At 42.1% G+C, this 22,187-nt stretch overlaps 1 protein-coding gene and 1 long non-coding RNA gene across 5 annotated transcripts in view; one reads left to right on the forward strand and one right to left on the reverse strand.

Annotated features, from left to right (window-relative positions):
* The window catches only part of ATP2A3 (ATPase sarcoplasmic/endoplasmic reticulum Ca2+ transporting 3), a 136,331-nt gene extending 115,353 nt beyond the window's left edge, over positions 1 to 20,978 (forward strand). Inside the window, exons 17-22 of one of the 3 annotated variants that reach the window (XM_084650817.1) lie at positions 479 to 564; positions 1,639 to 1,772; positions 2,559 to 2,676; positions 3,175 to 3,292; positions 6,805 to 6,892; positions 14,836 to 20,978. In XM_084650817.1, coding sequence (XP_084506943.1) covers positions 479 to 564; positions 1,639 to 1,772; positions 2,559 to 2,676; positions 3,175 to 3,292; positions 6,805 to 6,892; positions 14,836 to 14,914 — 623 coding nt within the window. In that variant the 3' untranslated portion in view covers positions 14,915 to 20,978. The remainder of the gene's footprint in view (positions 1 to 478; positions 565 to 1,638; positions 1,773 to 2,558; positions 2,677 to 3,174; positions 3,293 to 6,804; positions 6,893 to 14,835) is intronic. The other 2 variants (XM_084650818.1, XM_084650819.1) reach the window with 2 other exon arrangements.
* LOC311532395 overlaps positions 9,099 to 22,187 on the reverse strand; it is a 76,654-nt gene continuing 63,565 nt past the window's right edge. Inside the window, exons 3-4 of one of the 2 annotated variants that reach the window (XR_014714376.1) lie at positions 13,802 to 13,908; positions 9,099 to 13,613 (exon numbers count right to left, since the gene is read on the reverse strand). This is a non-coding gene — a long non-coding RNA (uncharacterized lncRNA). Of the gene's footprint in view, positions 13,909 to 22,187 lie in introns of both variants that reach the window. The other variant, XR_014714377.1, reaches the window with a different exon arrangement.

The following is a 22,187-nucleotide window of genomic DNA, read 5'->3' on the forward strand; positions in this document are numbered from 1 at the left end:
TTAATGACCGTGAGGTGCTCCGGTACTACAGTAAAGTACCTGCACAGACTGGGCAGAAGGGATCTTGTTTAAGAAAGGGCAGGGGGAGAGACCTTAGTAGGGTGCGAGGTGAAGCTGTGGCAATGCAAGATGGAGAGAGAGGAGGGAGACAGGCTCAGGTTCAAGTGTTTTCAGAATTCTTGCTCCAGGCTCCTAATGAGCTGGGATGGAATATGAGGAGTCCCTCTGTGTGCGTAGTGTGGGTTTAGAGGGTCAGAACAGTTCAGGTCTCTTTTCCCAATTTGCTGTTCTTCCTCTACCCAAATGAGCAGCGAGAGCCATAGCACAGAGTGGAATCTACAGGTTCACTGTCCAGCACAAGGCAGTGTAACCCTGAGGGCCGGAGGGCCCTATGCTAACAAATAACACAGCAAGCGAGAACCAAACAATGAATCTCGTGCTTACAGGGCTACACAACCTGCTCTCTCTTTGGTTGCAGTGTACGTTGGATTGGCAACTGTGGGAGCAGCTACCTGGTGGTTCTTGTATGATGCTGAAGGGCCGCAAGTTACCTTCTACCAGTTGGTAAGTTGTGGCAGGGAGGGAGAAGGGAAGATTATTTCACTCGAACACCACTGAAAACTCTCTAATATCTAGGCTCCCCAGCAGGATCACCAGAGGATTTGTTTTTCTGCCAGTCCACCTCTTTTAAAAATTCAAAATTTTGAAAAGTTTCCAAGTGCTAAAAGAAAATGTGTCAGCTGAAATAATGGCAAAAGCCCCCTCCCAGGTGAGATCCCACCTCCCATCAGCTGGTCAGCATGGTGGTGACTTTACCTAAAGAAACATCTCTCATGTATCCCCAGACCTGATGGCCCACTCCACCCACGTCACTGTGAGGAGTCAGAGACACATTTGTAGGGAGTGCAGCAGGAATTGCAGTTATTCCGCTTGATTGCTGCCACTCTGATCAGGTGGGGTGAAGGTATTTGGGGAAGGGGAAACTTTCCCATCGCTGCTTTAAGGCATCAGTTTTAGGCCCCTTAAATAAGCAAATCTCTTATTACTCTGTATGTTTCTACTGCATCTAGTGCCAGATTGGCTACTCTGGAGACTGATTATTGTTATTTGCATTGCAGTAACTCCTAGATGCTCCAACCAAGGTTAGGGCCTCATTGTACTAGGTGCTGTACAAACAGGAAGAGTCATTCCTTGCCCCAAGGATCTTTCATTCTATATAGAAAAGACATGCAAAGAGAGAGGGAAAGCAGAGGCACGGGGAGGGAAATAGCCTTGCCAAGCATGTGATAACTGGTGTAGAGCAAGGAATAGAAGCCATGTTTCCTCATTTCAGGTATGATTAATGCAAGTTGCAGAGGTAGATTTATTTTTTGTAATGGAGACACATGTTCACTTGGAAATAAACTGAAATAACTAATGAATCAAATTCACATAGACTACCTAGAAGCTGTCATATGATCACTTACTGACTTACTAGATGAGCTGGATTCAAACCTGAAGATGAATGGCTTCATATCCTCTTATCAATCCCCCCTGAGCCAAGAAATATTTAATAGAATCTTTGATAACTGAGGCTCAGATCCCACCAGCAATCTGCCACTTCTGCCTGTTCATGCCTGTTACTGTTTCTTCTGCCAGAGGAACTTCATGAGATGCACAGAGGACAACCCCATCTTTGAAGGCATTGACTGCAAAATCTTTGAGTCCCGTTACCCAACCACTATGGCTCTGTCGGTGCTAGTGACGATTGAGATGTGCAATGCTCTCAACAGGTACAGTACGTATGGGAATATCAGATAAAGCATTCTGCCCTGAATAATGTTTGAACCAAGCAAACATGTTACTGTCATTAGAGATGGCAATGTGAATACATTTGGATCTCTTAGTGGACATTTTGGTCATATTAGCAAGCCAGTAATATCTGGATCCAGATCCAAAACCTTTCCGGGCTAAGGGTCAAGCTTGGATCTGACAACGCTGAAATCTCACTGACCCTTCTGGTAAAATCTGGAGCCAGAACCAGCAAATAGTTCCCTTTGCAATTTTGGCTCTGATCCCACAGATGGATCAGGACTTCAGGCTGGAGGTTCTGGTATTGGCTTTCACAATGAGTAATATTTTGGTGCTGTATGTGTACCTATCCAATGAGTTTGGGAATCTGATACTGAAGGAATAGCATGACATCAGCTATTCGCAGGCTGACCTGAAGAAGAGCTCTGCATAAGCTTGAAAGCTTGTCAATCTCACTTAGAAAAGTTGGTCCAATAAAAGATATTACCTCACCCACCTTGTCTCTCCATCTGAATAGAGAGATATTGCATGAAATTCACTTAAGAATATTTATTTCCAGAGCCTAACAAGCCTGGAAGGAGAATAATGTATGGTAATAGTTAAGTAATCCTTTTTCCTGGAGGAGGCTTTTATGCAGAGATCTAGCAACATATTTCTACTGATTAGGAGGGCTTAGGGATATATTGATTGACCCAAATTATACTTGTGAGGACAGGGGGTTATTTAGTAGGTGATTTGATCTAACCTCTGTCCTCTCGCTCTTGCAGTGTGTCTGAAAACCAGTCACTGCTGAGGATGCCACCATGGCTCAACATCTGGCTGCTGGGGACAATTGTCATGTCCATGGCACTGCACTTCGTGATTCTCCACGTGAAGCCTATGCCTGTAAGTGATGCAGCTGGCACAACACGCAGCTGGTAGGGTTGTTCTTTTGACAGGGAAACTCCATTGTACGCTTTACTTCTCAAGTCTTTGCTGATTTTCAGTGGGACTTCCCTGCCCAAAAGGTTTCCACAATTGAGCCTTGTGATTCAGAAAGATATGGGACTGGGAGTTAGGAGTCTTGGGTTCTAGTCTTAGGTCGGCCACAGAATTGCAGTCCGACCTTCAGCAGTTACTTCCCCTGTTTGTTCCTCACTTTCTCCATCTGTAAAGTGAATGTAATGTAATGATACTTATTGTCCCTTGCCAAGTTCCATGTCATTATCTGTATAAGCTTTAACGAAGTCCCTCTCTTCTGCGCATGTGATATGATCCAGAAGGCCTGGTCCCTTGCACATCTCTTACCTCAGTGCACATCCATACGAACAGAAATGGGTCTGATTTTTGTCTCTCTCCCCCCTTCCCTATTAATAAGTATATTGAACTGTTCCTACCTTGCAGCTGATCTTCCAGGTGACCCCCCTGAGCTGGCCGCAGTGGGTGGTCGTGTTGAAAATTTCCTTGCCTGTTATCCTGCTCGATGAAGGACTCAAGTACCTTTCCCGCAACCACCTAGAGGGTGAGCACACTCTGCAAAGTAACTGCTGACTAATTTCTGTACCATGGCTCTTGCTTTGTGCAGCTTTGTGCTTGCAGGCATGAGTCATTTAGCATCTCTGCTGAAGTTACGATTGGCCCATGCACATGCAGTCATACTTACTTTTCCTCCATTGTGGTTGTAACGGGTTGCCGACTCACCACCGCGGCGCCTCCTGCTGGTTGCTCCGGGAATTAGCTCTGTCCTAGCCGTGGAGCGCCCTCTGTGGGTGGTGTCCTGCCCATTGCCTGCTCTGCTGTACTGTCTGGCACCCGCGTTGCTCCTTGGCTTGCGGCGTCCTCTTCTGGACACAGCCCTCCGGCTGTGCCCCACTCGGATACCTCCCAGGGGTATCCGCAGTCCTCAGTCTGCACCTGCCCTCATGGCCAACTGCAGCCCCAAAGTCTAGCCCCTTGCCTCAGGGCAAGCTACAATCTATATCAGGCCACGCTCCTCCCATTGAATGTTTCCATTGACTTCAGTGGGAATTGGATCAGCCCTCTTTAAAAATCTGTTTCTTCCAAGAATTCTTCTTGCCTTGTTCTTTTGACTCTTTCTCCTCCAAATGATGGTTCTGTCCTGTTTGCTCTCTCTACGGTATGACCAAAAGGTGCTGAGCACCTGAAACTTTGATTAACTTCAGTGGGAGTTGCAGATGCTCATCACCTCTCTGAATATGGCCCTCATGTTGTAAACAGGAAATATTGTATAGATCTAGTCCTGCACCGTTTATGTCAGCTGCAGGTTTCCCAGTGTCTTCAATGGCAGCAGGTTGGAACCGGTTGCTCTAAAGTACAGTGGATATTTACAGAGCTCTACGAATGATTTTTAATATGCTAATATTTTCTTCTTGTTGTAATGAAATATCACAGTGAGCAATCTCAATATCCTAAGTTAAATCTTTCTTTTCTTTTCTTTTGTTGATGAACACTGTAGTCTTTCAATAATTCGGCCCATGGCCTTCAAAACTCTGCCCCACTACTTTCCTGCCACCATCCTAAGCGGACCTCTGGTATTTGTTCCTTAATTAGTTAACTCATATTCTCCAGAACTTGGCACTAAATCAGAATCTGGGCTCTGACATTTAAAGTGACTGGGATTGCAGTAGACTAATGGAGTCTGCTTTTTAAAGGGAGTTTACTCAACCCAGCAATGTTGCCAGAAAGAACAGAGACATCAAAATGGGAAGCTGTCCTGCTGATCCTTCTTTTCGGAATTCCCATGACAGGAAGACGGCTTAAGGGGTTCCGGCTGTCACCTTGCAAAAGAAGGGAGCCTAGGTGGCCAATCCCAGGTTACTCTTGTTGCTTCTCCTCATTGTTGGCTTGCCTGAATGTCGCTTTTCTTATCACTGGTGAGTGGTGGATGACCTGGCAGAGCACTTGAACTGTGTTCTTTCTTCACCCTGGGTAGATACTTTGACCATATTAATAATCATTCTGTTTCAGGCAGCACATGTCCAGGATGCCTTTCTTAGTACTACTTCCTTTTCACCTCTAAAGACAGGTCTCTTCTGCCCTGTTGAGAAGGGATTCCTTGGGATCGTAATCATTAGGGGACAGCTTGGTCACTTAGGAGGAGAAGCATGTGTCTTCTGAGATAGTGCTTATGAAAAGCTAATCTTTGCAAACCCTTTGCTACCATATAGTTTGCATAGCTTCTTCAAGGACAGCTGTGCAGCCCCGTTACTTTCATATTCTACACTAACACCTGATCAGCGGGGCTGCACAGATGTCCTTGAGGCCCTACTTTGGCCCACAGAACTCTTCTATTACTGGGGATGATCCACAAGATGGACAGACCCCAGCTGGTCTCTCTCTAGCCTGCAACCTCCTCTGAGCTTTGTTTCATAAACAATCTTCTGACTTACAAACTGAGCACATTTTTATATGGAAATATTGAATAGGGAACCCCACTGTGCTATTTTTAGACTCACTTTTTAGGGCAGAACCACCCTTTAAGATTGCCAAGAGCCACAAGTACTGTACGAGTAATCTGGGAGGGGAAGGGGGCGTTAAACAGATACACATTCCCCTTGGCTTGTGTTTTACTTTGTGAATATCAGATTGGCTGAGTCTAAAATACATTGTTGCTTTTGGCTGACTGATTCAGAGCCAGGTAGATTATTCAGGTAACCCACTAACCAGAAATAAAGATTAACAGATTTTTTTTTAAGAGCACCTCATTTTCAACAGAGGTGACTTGATGATGAACCACTGACTCTTGGACGGTTGTACAGCTGTTGTACAGTGACACCAGTCCTGTGTAGGTGCGATGGCAAATGTGAACATGAAGGTTGGGTGCTCTCTGCCACCCATAGCATGAGCATCCTTGCATTGCCTCGCTTCCTGAAATGTGCTGATGTTTTCAAAGGTGCCCTTACTTTCTTGCTAAGGATTAGCTCCTCCTCCAGCTGGACTGTGTCAGAAGGTGAAAGGCGATGTAATTCACTGGAGAGGGTGTATATGCCATTGGCATGTCAAATTTGCTCAAGGATACGTCATTAGTAAAACCTGCTACTGCTAACAAGATTCAGCTAACATGTTAAAGGCCTGTGCTTTCAGAGCAAAAGCTCTCTCCAGTTATCACCACTTAGTCTCTGGGAGGTCATCACATATGGTATAATGAAGTCTATGAAGCCATCTGGAGCTCTTACAAAAGATAATGAAGCACCATCTTTGGATAAGATCAGGCCTTTATGATTGCCTGTTTAGCACTTGGCCTTGTTCCAGACAAATGTTTCTGATCCTTTGTGGGCAGAATGCTGCCCACAGTCCCCTTCCTCTCTTGTTCACAAAGATGCACAGTCTGGTGACTGGAATGAGACTCTCCTCTGGCACTGCTGTATCAGCCAGAAAGGCTTATGGTGTTACAATTTCATCAGTGTACCCTAGTTTTGTGTCCTACAACAGCCTCACACACCTCTATCCAGCCCTCCTAATGGGCTTCTTCAGGTGTTGCCTCTCTATTGATTTAGCTGTAAGGTCTTTCAGAAAGTTGATCAGACTCTTGCTTCTCCCTATCTTACCCTCAACTCCCAATAACCAAGTGTAACGATAGTCTTGTGGTTAAGGGCTTGGGAGACCTAGGTTCATTTCCCAGGCTCTCCCACAGGCTCCTTCTATGACCATCATCTTCCAAAAGGGCTTTGGCTGCTAGTATAATACAAACAATTTCCAGAAGTGATTGCACCAGCTATTGATGTTTCTAGCCGCTGGGTCCCATCTGCCTTGCTGCCAGCATACCCGTTCATCCGCACTGTTTGCCATGCAGCTGCATCATGCTAATGCTGATTTCTGTGAATGGCCTTTGTCTGAACACTGCGTCACAATTTCTTGCCACTATTTAATTGCAGCAAGAGAACAAAATCATACCAGCCTGTGCTTCAATTGTCACATTCAAAAAAACCCAAACTCCTGTATTTACTCCACCTAATTCCTCTGAATAAATTTTAAAAACCAATCCTTAAATCTAGCATTGTCATTTTTCACCAGGAATTCTCAGGACAGTCAGACACACGTGGAGCGGGGAGCACCAGCTGAAAACCTGCAGGAGTCCAGATCAAACAGGGTTGGCTCTGTTGTGTGTATTGTCCTTGTCCATCATGTTCCTGCACCTGTGCCAGACTCTCTCATGTGCTGTGATGACCTGGTTGTACAGCATCTCGGAGGAACTGCTGAACAGCACAGGTCCCACTCCGGAAAATGTCCCACAATTGTTTAGTTTGTGATTATTATTGAGTAGCCATAGGACAACAGGATCAAACAGCATCTCCAGTTCCTTTGTGAATCACAGAACTACACTGTGTTCTAAATAAGAAAAGCATGTGTGTTTCTGTAGGAGGGGTGGTGCATTATCAGAGATGCTCTCACAACTAAAATATAATAATATTACATAGCACCAGAAGGCTCAGATGTTATGCAATGGCTTAGCGCCACTGACATCAATTTACATCAGCTCATGATCTGGCCTCAAGGTCAGAATTTTCAGAAGGGCTCAGCAGTCACAAGCAGGGCCACATTTTCAGATGACGTCAACGCACTGGGTGCTGAGCTCTTCTCATAATCTGGTCATTGTTTTGGTCCCATGAGAGCTGAGCTCTCTAGTCTGAGTGGCCCCAGTTGTGGGTGCTGCACAACTGAAATTCTACAGAGTGGAGTGGTGGTTAGCAAGTGCTGGCTTGCCAAAGGAGGCTTAGCACACGGGAAGGAGGAGGCTCTTCCAGCCCTAGGAGTTGCACAAGGAAGGAGCTTACTGGACTTTGCTCCATAAGGCTGTTACTTCTGATAATGTTCTCCCTAAAGGGGAGATTCCACTCATACAACTTGTTTAATATTTGACCATATTTTCCCTTTTTCAAATGTCCATAAGTCTTTTGAGTGGCTTTCTCTGCTAAAAAAAAAAAAAAAAAAAAAAAAAATTAGAGGCAGAAGGGCAGGTATCAGGTTGGAACAAATACATTGATGCAAACTCTGGAGCCTGAAAAAGTGTCGTCCCAAAGGTTCAACCTCATACTTTACAGCTAGAAAATCACTTCTGAGAATGTAGGAACTGATAGACCAGATTGGTGCAATGGTCCATCTAGTCCAATACCCTTTTTCTGACAGTGGCCACCACCAGATGCTTCAGGAAGAGTGGACAATTATGGAATCACTGGCCTATAGGGGGAAGCTGCTTTTTAACCTCTGTGAGATTGTGGTTGATGTATGGTTTCAAGCATAAGGGTTTTTCATCTCTTATAAGGTGGGATTTTCAAAAACACTTGAAAGAGTTGGGCCCCCAGTTCCCAGGAAAGATCAATGGAACTTTAGAGTGAAAAATAAGAACTTTTGAAAATCTCATTCATATGTAAGTGAGGCTCCTCCCATTATCCACATAAATATCCAGTCCTTGTTTTGAATCGTGCTAAACTCGTGGACTAATTGTATCTTGTGGCAATGAGTTCCACTGATATATGCTGTGTGTGAAAAAAGTGCTTCCTTTTATGTGTTTTACATTTGTTGCCTTTCTATTTGAATGTCTCCTCATTCTCGTACTGGGAGAAGGCTTGGACACTCCAATTTACTGTGTTGTCTCTCTAACCCTCATTATTTTATAATCTCTATCATGTCTCCTCTTACTCATCTCCCCTCTAAACTAAGCAGTCCTGATCTTTTCAGTCTCTCTTCATGTGGCAGTTTTTTCATACCCAGAATAATTTTCATCACCCATCTCTGGACCCCTTCTATATTTCTGTTCTTTTTTTTGGAGGTAGCGTGACTAGAACTTAGCCTGGTATGACCAGCAAGAGTGCATTGTTGAGTTTATATTGCACAGAGCTGCCCAAAATAATGCCCAGATATTTTTCCTGAGTCATTTCAGTTAATTTAAAGTTTGGATGAGTAGTTGAAATTAATCCTTCCAATGCTCTTTACCTTTCATTTGTCATCTCTAAATTCCATCTGCTATCATGCTGCCCTTTCACCCAACTCTATTTCCTTGCATAGTTTAGACTCATATACTTTAAGGCCAGATGGAACCATTATGATCATCTAGTCCAGTGGTTCTCAACCAGGGGTACGCATACCCCTGGGGACACAGAGAGCTCTTCCAGGGGGTACATCAACTCATCTAGATACTTGCCTAGTTTTATAATTGGCTACATAAAAAGCACTAGTGAAATCAGTACAAACTAAAATTGCATACAGACAATTACTTGTTTATATTGCTCTATATACTACTGAAATGCAAATATAATATTTATATTCCAATTGATTTTTATAATGATATGGTAAAATGAGAAAGTAAGCAATTTTTCAGTAATAGTGTTGTGACCGGGGTCCAAATGGGGAGCCAGCTATGGTCACTCAATTGGAGTGAACTACAAAGAATGGGGCAGACAATCCCCATAAAGTTGGTGAATATTCCAATACTTAGATTTACCAAGCCAGCATAAAACAGCTTCTTTATTAATTTACTGGTTATTCAGAACTCCAAACAACAGAGTTCCCTTAAAGTGATCCAGCCTCAGGCCTCCATCCAGGCACCAACGTCAAATATGATGAAAATTTCTGTAAATCTTATTTCATCATATAAAAGAAAAGGTTCTACCAATCCCAAAGGATCGGACACATCACCTCCCAGGTTAATTAATGTTTCAGATCTTACCCAAATACATGCTACAGCCAATTCTTATTAACTAAACAAAAATTTATTAAAAAACAAGAGAGAGAGAGAGTACGGTTAAAAGATCAATATACATACAGACATGAGATCAATTCATTGAGATTCAGATTCATAGCAGAGATGGAGAGCTTTGTAGTTGCAAAGAGTTCTTTTAGAAATAGTTCATAGGTTACAGTCCAATGTCCAAATGTCATATTCAGGGCATACCAGCATAACTGCGACCTCAGTCTTGTGACTCAAACTTCACCTGATTAAGTCTAAGCAGATCTGAGATGACAGAATCAGGACCCAAGGATTTTTTATACAACGATTTCATGTCTTTTGACAAATGTTCCTCAGGGAACAAAAGGTAATTAGGATGACTTTGAAGGAGGTTCATCACCAGTACTTAGCTATACGAATAACAAAAGGCCATTTGCTTGTTCCTCCACCATTCACCGTACATTTCAAAGAGAGATGAATACTGAGATATCCTGTGTTTACAATTCATTTAAATGATGGGATGTTTTTCTGACCTCTGAATTATCAGAATACAGCATAGACAGGGACTGTTGATTACATCGTTGACCCTATTCACACATATGTAAAAATACAAAAACACAAACATTATCTCCCTACATGTCTTTTGAGGGTTATTTATTTTGCAGGATGTTTAACCCTTTCCACCCATGTGTCACAAATATGCTGTGACACGTTTATATTTTTGTGTCTGATTTTGGAAGCAAATAGTTTTTAAGCGAGGTGAAACTTGGGGGTACGCAAGACAAATCAGACTCCTGAAAGGGGTACACTAGTTTCAAAAGGTTGAGAGCCACTGATCTAGTTTGACCTGCATATTGCAGGGCACAGAACCTCACCCACCCACTCCTGAAATAGATCCCTAACCTCAGGCTGAGTTACTGAAGTCCTCAAATCATGATTTAAAGAGTTCAAGTTACAGAGAATCCACCATTTACAGTAGTTTAAACCTGCAAATGATCCATGGTCCCTGCAGAGGAAGGCGAAAAACCCTCAGGGTCTCTGCCATTCTGAGCCGGGGGAAAATTCCATCCTGACCCCAAATATGGCGATCAGTTAGACCTTGAGCATGTGGGCATAACCCCCCAGCCAGACACTTGGGAAAGAAATCTCTACAGTAACTCAGAGCCCTCCCCATCTAGTGTCCCATCACTGTGCATAGGAGATATCTGTTGCTAGCAGTCGCAGATTGGCTATGTGCCATCGTAGGATGTCGTCATACCATTCCCTCCATAAACTTAACAAACTCAGTCTTGTTTCACACATCTTTCTCTTAATTATCTTTAAATAATCTTTTCTTATCTGAAATGTTGTCACCTTGTTGTGTTCAATGCCTCTTCCAGATCATTAACTGGTATATTTGACACTACTCCTAGAATGGAACTTTGGGCCACCACAGTGATGATCTTTTGCCTTGTTGAACATTGACCAGTTCCTCACCTTCTTGTTCTGTCTTTTGGGTCAATTTAGAACCTATGTCTGAATTTTATTCCCCACGACGACAAGGCTTTTGGAAACGCCAAATACATTGTCAATCATCTCTCCTTTATCCCCTAATCTGTTGACACACTCAAATAGTTCTAGCAGATTGGAGAGGCATGATTTCCGTTTACAAGAACTGGGCTGGTTTGTCCTTATATCACCTGTATTTAGTTTTTTTTTTAATAATTATCTTTAATTATAGTTTTAACCAATTTCATTTTGGAGTGAAGTGTAAGCCCTAACCGGTGTGCAATTCCCAAGAACAGCTTTGTGTAGATGCTCTTGCTATCCTCCAGTCTGTGTTGCAACCGTTGATTTGAACTAAAGATTGTGTATTTGTTAGCAGCTCAGCCCCCGAGAATAATTTGGTCCATTATCTGCACATGAGGCCAATTCTACTTCACCTCCACGCTTTACAACCTTCTGACTGATCTAGTGCTATGACAAATGGGTGTGGAGATAATGGACATATGTAGGGCCTGATTCAGAACTTGCTTACGCTGCTGTAAATCAGGAATAACTGTGTCAATGAAATTACATCTGTGTGAGATCAGAATTGGGACTACAGGTTCTTAAACCCAACATAAAGAAAAGGTTTTGCTAAACAGCGTGGATATAAATTCTACTGATCGTAAATAAGTCACAATGTTTAGGAACAATTCCCCTCCCCCCATATCTCACAAAAATACCTTCACATTGAGACAATAACGGACCATAAAAGGGATTCAAAAGCACATGTGAATCTCCATAGCAATGCATTAACAATGTGGACTAAACAGTTATTGTGTCTAATGGAGTCTGACAACAGCAGGAAAGATGGTGCTATGTTTCCAAGTCTATCGAGTGTCCTTGTGCGTTAATTTCTCTCTTTTGTTACCTTAGCCAAACTGTCATGTGGAAAGGAAAAGGTATCTTGTTTCCAGATATAAGTGAGGTTGTCTGAGCTGAGAGGTGTTGCCAAGGAGAGTATTGCTGCTACCTTTGGAGTATGTCAACTTCCCCAGATAAGACCTTAATGCCCTACTGGCATTTTTGAAGGCTCTCTTGACGTGCTTTGGGGAATGCAGGAAGAAAAGAACTTTTCAGGGGTAGTCAATTATATTTTTATCAAGTCTGAATTTCTTGGTCAAGGTATAGTCAAGGTCCAGACTCCAGAGGAAAATAATAACAACGATAATAGTAAGTAAATAAAAAGGTATTGTGGTCCGTTCAGTAGCATCTGGTGGTCCAGATTTGGCCCGCAGTCTGCCTACTGACTACCCCTCCTTCATATGATCAGATACACAGGTCTAGGGTGGTTCCATTTCAGGGAGTCTGTGCTCGTGAAAGGGGCTACAGTAGACTGAGAGCCTTAGAAACTGAAGTCCTGTATTTATCCACAGAACAGGGGCAGCACAAACTTCCACAACAATGTGCCTCAGCTGTTCCACAGAGAGCAGCTCAAGGCACAAGAGGTTATTTCAGTTTCCACACCCCTTTTCCATCTCGGTCTCAGCTAACGTTGCCAGCAAGGGTCCCAGAGTACTTATTTGGCATTTATTTCCAGAGGCACAGATTATATTGCTTTTTGTTTGCTGCCATATGGTTTGCGGGGGAGAGGGTGCTGTGTCCAAACATCTGAATTCCTGCAGTGTCTTCTGTTGCTAGGAGAGTGGTAATAAAACACACCGAAAAGGCAGGTGTCCATGATCTTGTGTGAGCCCAGTACGCATCCTTCGGCCAAAATTTACAAGCGTTCAAAGCAATGACTACATCAAAGGCTTCTGCATTGTGAGGCAGGAATGAAATTGGAACTGGTGAAGTGGCCTTGTCTCTCAACTGGCTGTTTCTGCTGTAGCTCTTTGACTGTAGCTGAAAGTCCTTCCCTGATGTTCAGAGATGTTAGGCTGGGATTTTCAAAGCAGCATAATGCAGTTAGATGCCCAAGTCCCATTAAAATTCAGTGGAGTTTGGCACATGACTCTTTTGGGCTCCTTTGAAAATGCCAGGCTTAGTGCAGGGTACGACAACCCTTCACATCTAAGTTGATTCTATTAAAAGCTTGTGGATGAACTTTTCAAAAGCATCTAAAGAGTTTAGGCACCTACATCCTAGGACTTGGACTCCTAAGTAAAGAAGGTGCTTTTGAAAATGTTACACTATCATTTTTTTTTTAAACTTCAATGTATTTCTTGACTCTTGTTACCAAACTCTGACATGTCAGCTCTGAACTTTACAAAGACCATTGAAACTCAGGGTTTTTTTTTACCCAACTGTACTGCTAAGCATCACTTGGGTGCTCAGATGATAGTTATGAATGCAATATAAATACACAGACTGCTGACTGTGCACTTTCCATATCACTCTAGGAGGCATTGCTCATTTGGCCTGAAAGTCTGATGTGTATGGCTGTGCAGTGGATAAAACTTCCCTTTGCACACTGGTGAAAATGTGCTGTACGGTGTAAACTGAGGAAGTGGGTGTACTCATACTTAATTTCCAGGGGAACTAGAAATGATGGCAAATGACAGTGTAATTTAGGTATTCTAGACATTATGGCTGGAAATTTCAAAGGAGTGCAAAGGAGTTAAGTGCCCAATTCCAGTTGTATCCCAGTGGGATTTGGGCACCTTCCTCCCATAGGTTCTCGAAAATCCAGCTAATGCAAAAAAAAGTGAACAAGTTAAAAATGTCTTAAATAAAATATGACTAATTAGTCTAATGAGAAACTTCCATCTTAACAATTCAGTCTAAAGTGGGCCTGAAAGAAATGACTTTCCCATCAGTAAGCACTGAAAATAAACATTTTGCAAAATAAAAGTTCTCTCTCTTCAAAATGGAACTTACCTTACAGTAACTTGATTTTCCAAGGGTGAAGCTGGATCTCTATCATTCCATACTACTTTGTGTCATCAAATGGGGTCCTTGTGACTCAGGAGCATTCAAACAGCCACCTGAGAGAGATGCAGCAGACACACTCAGTGAATAAAGAAACTGAAATATCATCAAGTATTTGTAATTAACTTTTTTCAGTGCAAATTCTTATTGCCTATAGGCTAGATTCTGCCACCCTCTCTTGTGTTTTATAGTACCTTGCTTCTGGAAGTCACTACGACTGCTCGACTGCACTATCAAAATGTGGCAGAATCTGGACCTATATATTTAAGATGAGATTTTTTTCAAAGCTGCCTAGGGAATTTGGACACCCATTCCCATTTAAAAATAATTGGAGCTCTCTAAGGCACTGTATCTAAATACTCTAGCTTTCCTTTAAGCCATAAATCACCTAATGCATCCCAGCAAGCATCTAGCTCTGCCATTGACAGGGTGAAGAAATTGGAGGAAAAGGCTGGTCTTGTGGCTCAAGCACACAACTGGGGGTTAGGAGGCCTGTGTTCTATTTCCTGCTTGGCCATGACTTACTGGGAGACCTTGGGCAAGTCACTTAAGCTCTGTGCCTCAATTTCCCAGTTGGTAAAATGAAGTTAGTACCTACCTCGCAGTGATGTTATAAGGCTAAATTATTTAATTTTTTATCAAGTGCTTGGGAATCCCCAGTTGAAAAGCACTGTAGAATTCCCATGTAGTAGTACTGTTCCATGTTGGTTGTACTGGGGTTCACGTGTCCCCGCCTGATGTACTGTGAGGTAGCCATTTCAAAAGAGAAGCCAAGCATTAAGAGCAAAAGCAGCAGATTCTACTACTCCATACTTGCTGGATTGGATAGGTGTGCATAGACACACCCTAGACTGGCCTTTTCATAAACCATCAGGTTATACAGGGTTCTACCCAGCTGTATGACTCAGTGAAATGTCTGTCTCGATAACAGAATTGGTGCTTGGCTTGCTTTTTAACCATAACCAATTTCCTTTCTTTTGCAGGAGAAGAGGGGAAGAAATGAATGACATAAAGGAAACTCACTTTCTAAATAAAGAAACCCTAAGCTGTAACTCGGACTGAAGTCTTGCATGTTTGACCATCACTAGGAGCCAACAGGACATGCATGTGTCCGACTATCAGACTAATGCGGGTGAATCGTCAAGAAGAAAAATACTGATTTTGTTTATGTTTCGTAGCTTTTTTTCCCTGTACGTAATGGTGCAATTACTGGACAGCTAAATTATAGTTTGGGGATGGAACTATATGTAATTGAGTCATTGTAACACAGCTCCTTAGGGGTCCACTCCTGAAAAGTTTGAGACCCTTTTAAAAAAAAACAGCCCCAATTTGTGAGCTCAGTAAGGCATCTTTTGTTTTGTAAAAATGTGGTAGGTGGGAGGTCATGCTTTCACAGTGGTGCACAGTATCTGTGCATGAGCAGTGATGACAGAGGTGCATTCCAAAGCTGCGATGTGGCACAACAGACGGCATCTCAGTACCAAGGAAAAGCTTATCTGTGTGTATGGGCTGGGGAGGTAAGCAAAGAAAGGTGCATGGGATGCAACAGGTTTATTCCAATTGACTTCCAATTTAGTAGAGTGATATCCACTAAAGTATAATACCTAGGTGGCAATGTTAGTGCTCTGGTAGCCACATTGCCTAGATGTCTCGCTTTGGTGGTTTCAGTGTACCTGTATCCTGGTATAATTACCAGTGTTGTAGATCTTGTGGACATGTATTTACTTGCAAAAATTTTTGTGGTGGAAGTTGAAACTTCCTCTATTTATCATATTATTCTCTGTTCTCTTTTCCTCTTGTGAAAATCTTGTACCTTCTCAGGCTCATCTGACACCAAAGCATGACCCAGTCCTCTTGTCCTTTCTCTTTTGTATAACACTTTGTTAGCTCCCTTCTTCTGCTAAGCATCTCCACCTGAACAGCTTAAAACAAAATACGGAAATGGAGAACTCTGGATCCCACCACATCTAATGCTCATTCCTGGTCAAATTTTCTGACTAGGTAAATCTAGATTACCTAGTTTTTAAAATATGATTACATTGAAGGTAGAATAAAAGACTTAAAAGGCAGTTGTCCATTAGTTAATGTCAGTTTTGGGAGACAATCTGTGCTCCCAATATGATGTTGAAAAAAGGAGAGGTGATCACATGAGAGCAAAGGTTGTCTCTCAGAAATTGACATTAACTAATGCACAACTGCCTTTAAGACTTTTATTCTACAACCTATCTAAAGTTATTTTTGAAACTCACATAGAACATTTGACCAGGAATGGGCAGTAGATGTGGTAGGATCCAAAGTTCATGATGAAAGGAAAAAGATGCCTACACTTTTCATTCCTTCTAAACTTCACCTGGGTGTGTGAAGTTGCTTTGCTTTGCCTGCTTTGCTATTATTTTGCTCCATTCCTATCTGGATCAGTTTCTATGTTATTTTTTAAGTCTCTTAAAACCCCCAGTGCTTTTTGTCTTTCTTCCGTGCAGGCCAGCTGCCTGAACTTTGACAAGCTGGCAACCGTAGGTACAGTATGTGCCAAACACCATCCTTTCCTTTCTCTCCATCACCAGCATTGAAAAAGATGGGTCGCACCCCCAGACCAATGGGAATGTACAGACTTGTTATACTACTGAGCTGATTTAATTGTACAGAAAACCTTGCATGAAATGTTGTTACTGTATTTAATATAGAATGTATTCAAGGAATTTTAATATGGAGCTTGTAAAAAAAAAACCTCTTTATAGATACTATGTGATTACAGGAAAATCGTTCACCGAAAAATCATTATTTGCGTTCTTTTAGAATTTTCCTTTTCCCAACGTGTTTTGTATATGTCACTTTATAGAGCTGATTTAATTGAGCTGATTACACAGGCTGACTGATTGCCTTTTAGAGAGAATTTTCAGTGTGGGTGGAACTTACCCTTGAGCAGAGGGTCAGCAGATGACCCATACACCTCGTAAGCTCTCTAAAGAGGGTTTAAGCGAGACTTAAGTGGTGTGTGGGCCATGCATCTTTCTGTACAGAGGTGAATTCCACCTTGTTTTATTACAAAGATCTCCATTGCTCCATGGCTTTCTGAACAGCCTGGGAAATAACCGGTAGGAATTTAATCAAAGATTTAAGGGCCAAATTCAGCCCTCATGTAACCTGAGCAATTCCATTGACTTCAGGAGAACTGTTTCTGCTTATTCCAGGGTTGAAATTGATCCTCAACATCCTGCCCACACTATTTGGGGGAGGGTGGGTGGGTGTCCATAGAGTGTAGTGCAACCAGAGCTGTCTGGTCTGTAAGTTGTCCCTGTTGGTACATGTTCATATCCATCAGAGATCCATATTGGATTATAGGGAGTCTTGGCCAGATCTGCAGCTCCTGTGAATCTATGTTGCTCTACTGGAATTACATTGATTTACACCAGCTGAAGATCTGACTTTTTTTTTTGGTACCCAAATGTGTGTGTTTTCTAAAGCTTTTGATACTATTTTAAACTCTGTAACAAAGAGAGATTAAAATATTTACAAAACCTGTGTCTTGGGCAAGCTTGGGACAGGCAAAGATATGACGTCAGTAACCTTTAAGTCTTCTATTAAATTCCTTTTGGTCATTTTGCTTTGTCTCATCTGAAGCCAGGAAGGTGGAGACAATTATGTTAAGTCATTGTGATTGAATATTGTGAGGAAGAGGCAGGGGCAATATGACTTTCTATTGGATTGGTTTTAATTTATGCTCAGCACAACTAAAACGCACTATGGTGGTTCACTGTGCCTGATGATGGATTGAAATTGTGACATTACAGGATATGAAATTCAGCAAATAGAGTGCAACAACTCTCAGCCATGTTCCATACCAGAGGCTTACTCTTCCCAGTAGCAGCAGATTTGGTCTTAAAATTCTGTTTGCCCTTTTCACTGTAAGCCAAATCAGTGGAACCTGCACTAGGGACACCTCCCACATGTATTCACTCTACTAAGGGTGACCTATTTTAAAGTATCCCCATTTTCTAGTATGATCCCTCATTGAAGAACCACGTCTCATTTTTTCTTTTGTTGCTTGTCACTTGATTGGCTGCTTTAAGACTGGTTTCCCGATAGACATTTTGGGGTTGTGGGGGATTATAGTTCAAATATTTTAATGAAGTAGAAAAATATCCTTAGATCAAATTTATTTTTCCTTTGTGTTTTGGTGAAGGGTCAGGATAAATCGCATAGAAGTTGTTTATTATTTGTGTGTCACCAGCAGTGTGCTGGCTGCTTTAACATGCTGTAGTGTTTTTCTGCGAACTTGAAGGTGGTTAAAGACCTAATCCCACTGATTTCAATATGGTTAGGATCAGGTCTGAATTGCATCTTACTGAAACATTTGATTGTGTGCAATAGAATGGAGATGTGCACTGGAATGGCTTTTTTTCCCTCTCTCTTCCTGATTGCTTGTTGCAAAAGGAGGCCTATGGGGAAAAGCTGTCTAGGCTCACTTCTGTTGGAAACCAGGATCTAGGAATCACAATCATTGCCTTCTGGTGTATTCAGATTCTTTATAATAGTTTAGTCTCTTTCCAACAATACTTCCAGCCAGCCTGGGCCATTACAATAGATCCTCCTAAACACAAGGAGCAAATCATTCATCATGCATCACAGCCTGAGCACCAGAAAAGTAGCCTTTGTGGTTGTCCACGAGCACTTTAAATTAATTTCTCAGGGGCCATTCACCATGTTGGATCACACCTGTAAAATAAAGGTAGGAGGCAAAGTAGAGGCTCTCCTCCCTTAGGAGAGTGCCAAGTGTGAGCATTGGGCAATGGCTATGAAGTCCACATTATGCTGTTTGAGGACTTGAATATCCTTGTGGCCGATGACTGGATAAACTCTCTCCTAACAAGAACTCTCCCATGGAACATCCATCATCTGGGAAGGGTGCATTATGTATGTGAAAAGACTGCTGTTGCTGCATTGGGGGGGGGATTACTAGTATCACATCTGAAATTTGTTTTCTTCCTTAATTCCTCTGTTGGCCAAAATACAGCCAAAGTTCTTGATTCTGATTCCATACATTGATTGGCATGGTGCCTTTCACAAGAATCTGGCACTGTCATGATGACACTGTCCTATTTACATGTTTCTAACACTTGGCCAATCCAAGACCAGGGTGGTACCATAAGGTGTCGGAATAGTGAGAAATTGGAGGTTTGGCCTTTATGGGAAGACTTGGTGGGTAACTTTAAAGGGACCCTTAATTCAAATAACAAATGTGGGGCTGGGAAAAAAGGGGTTTGTAAATGGAGCTTTTGGGAAGCTCCATCCCTATCTAGGTGCACAGTACAGTAGATGGGTGGGGTATGAAAAGCCAGATCAACAGAAGGATCCTGAGATGGCAAGTTTCAGTTCCTGTTATACACTTCACATTTACTATGCTGCTTAGAATTTAAAGCCCTGGTCCTGCCAACACTTGGGTGTAGCTTTATGCATACGGAGCTTGATCTAACAACCATTGTAGTCAGTGGGTGTTGTTTCATTGACTTCAATCAGCTTTGGGTCAGACTGATGAGTCAGTCCCATTAAACTTTAACAGACACATGTTTGAAGATTAAGTCCTAGATTTGTTTTTCGTATCTTGGAATAGCCACTGTCTTAAATAGAAGAATGAGATTCCTGACTGAAAAATTAATGGGTGGAAGAGCTTAGTGTTGCTGCAGAAAATCACAGGATCATCCCATCTCACGATTAATACTTCACATTCTGAACCACTGTAGGCACAGACCAGGTAAGACACGCCAAACAAATATCCAATGGAGAAAACCTTTTAAGGTGTATTCTCCAAGTGGTTTGCTTTGGGCGCTGACCATGGTCCTGATTAAAGAAAAGAAGCCAAGCATGGAGCATTGATTGAAAGGCCTTACCATGCATACAAAGGGTCTGCAGTGGGATTTAATATCTTTATGGACCCTCCAGCAGTCATTTGGCAATTTATCCATCATCCTTAGGAGTCTCCTCCCTTTTTTTTTCTCCAACCCCTGCTTCATTTTCTTTTTCATTAGGGCATTTTCTAGGTTGAGCATGTTCCTGGCCATGGATGAAAAACACTTCACACCCCCATAATGTTTCTCTAAAGAGTTGCATACATGCAACCTGTGTTTTCTCTATGCTGTGATGTGTATTTTTATAACAATCTAGATGTTTTCAAAGGTTTTGTCTTCTCTTATCCCCTCCTACCATCAATCTACTATCTCAGCAATCCCCGACCCACTGATTTCCAAGGTATTTTTAATACTCAGATTTTCACTGCCACTTTCTCCCACCAGTTTTTGATTATCCTACCAACCCTCCAGTGCTACCCTGAACTGCATGTCAGCCTGTTCATTCAGCTTAGCAAGAGAAGAGCAGTGGAGGTGGTTTTATGCGGCCAAATAAAGACCTCTAGACCCCATGAGGTTGGTAACAATGGTTTCTGTTGGGCATAGATTGGGATGATCCTAGGTTTAGGGTATGCAGGAACAAAATTAGTGAAAAGACAAATATGGGGGAGATACAAGTGTCCCTTGCATCCTCTCCTTTTGGTGCCATTCAGCTTTTGGTAATGTAAGAATAGAAAACGAAATGAGTCTAGAATAGATCTCTGTGCTCTGTATATACAAGAGCCTAAATAGGTAGGTGTACCCTACCTTAGGGATATCTGTATAGCAGACTCATGCCCATGCTATGTGGAGTCTGTGCTGTGTTTTGTCAGTGTACTCAAGACCATGAAGAGAGAAAACACTGACTTGTTTACAGGTGTCATTAGTGTCATGGTTTGACTCTCTGAATGTAGCACTTTTGCTACAATGCCTGAGCAGCCAAATCTAGAAACCTTGTTGAGTTTGCACTTAGTAGTGAAAGATAAATTGTTACATCTTTTTAAAAAGAGTTGTTTGGGGGTAGAATTGAAACAAGGTTTCCTATTTTATTATGAGAGATATTTTTCCACTAAATTACTGATTCCTAAATGGTGTACTTTGTCTGATGTAAATAGCCAGGTGTATCGTGAAGACTTAAGAAGGGTCATTGTAGTCACATATGTATGATCCACCCTGTTCGCACAATATTGAGCCAATTTGTTTTATACTTATGAAATTACAGAAATAAAAGCAATTTTACTGGATGACTCTGATTCTGCTTTTCTTCCCCCTTTTCTTGCTTATTCATTATTCACTTTGAGGCAACTAAAGAAACTAGTGAGAGCCACACACAGCCCCTGCAGCCATTATTTAGCCCTTAATCTATGGCATAAAAGATCATGGAATGTGGACTCACTATTTAGAAATAGACCCTGGTTGGCCTAAAAAGTTAACAGTTCCTTAAAATTTGGTGAGATTCTTAAATTGAGGATTTTGGGTGGAGCACATTAACAGCATGTCCCAGCAAAGGAGGTGGCTGATCAAAAGTCTGTTGAATCATTGATTTCACTGCATACTGTTTATATAACTGAGGAGTTACAAAGAAAATAAGGGGTCTTAATGTCACTAGATCACAATTTCCTATAGGTTCTGGGAGCAGCCAAGACAGAAATATAACATGACTGCAATCCCTGGCTGCAGGTGGCACGTCTGCTTCCAATACTGGTTGAAACTGGGAATTAGAGATGTGTGGTTATGCATGGTTGTGGAGAAGTTTTAGAGAGTGCAAATTAAACTTGAGGATATGGCAATACAAAAATTATTTCCTAATGTATCCAAAGTACTTCCCTGACCCTCGGCACAGTGTTTTGAAAGTGTTCTACATGTGTAGTGGTCACCAAAATGCTTTGTGTTTTCACTGCCATTTAGGAATGTAAAATGATTGAGGGCTGTACTTTAAAGAGCTATGTTCACAGCTTAGTATAAATCAGGGGTCTCAAACACACGGGCTGCATGCGGCCCACGGAGTTATTTCCCGCGGCCCGCCATAGGCACCGACTCCACCAGCAGCCAAGCTTCAGACATTACTGAGTGTTTACATTTTATTAAAATCCCTCTTCGCATTACAGTTCAAAAAAAGTTAATAGGTTGACTTTTAATAGCACACTATATTACTCTTCATTTTTTACTATACTTTTGTATACTTGTATGAAAAGGTTTCAGTGATGGGGCCCTTAGGCCAATGTACTAGTCCTCATGTGGCCCTCATGGTGATTTGAGTTTGAGATCCCTGGTATAAATCAATGGTCCACTGAGATCAGACTCCACTGACCTATACACCGACTGAGGGTCCGGCCCAAGCATGTGTTGTCCTCCCTTTCTAGAGAGCCCATGCTTGTTAGCAACGTGCGGACCCTGGGAGATGGAGCCTAAGCAGGTTTTATAAAAGTCTGTTTATAACATGGTTGGGCACT

Source organism: Lepidochelys olivacea (genome assembly GCF_965140295.1).
Source record: "Lepidochelys olivacea isolate rLepOli2 genome assembly, chromosome: 17".
Lineage (NCBI taxonomy): Eukaryota > Metazoa > Chordata > Testudines > Cheloniidae > Lepidochelys > Lepidochelys olivacea.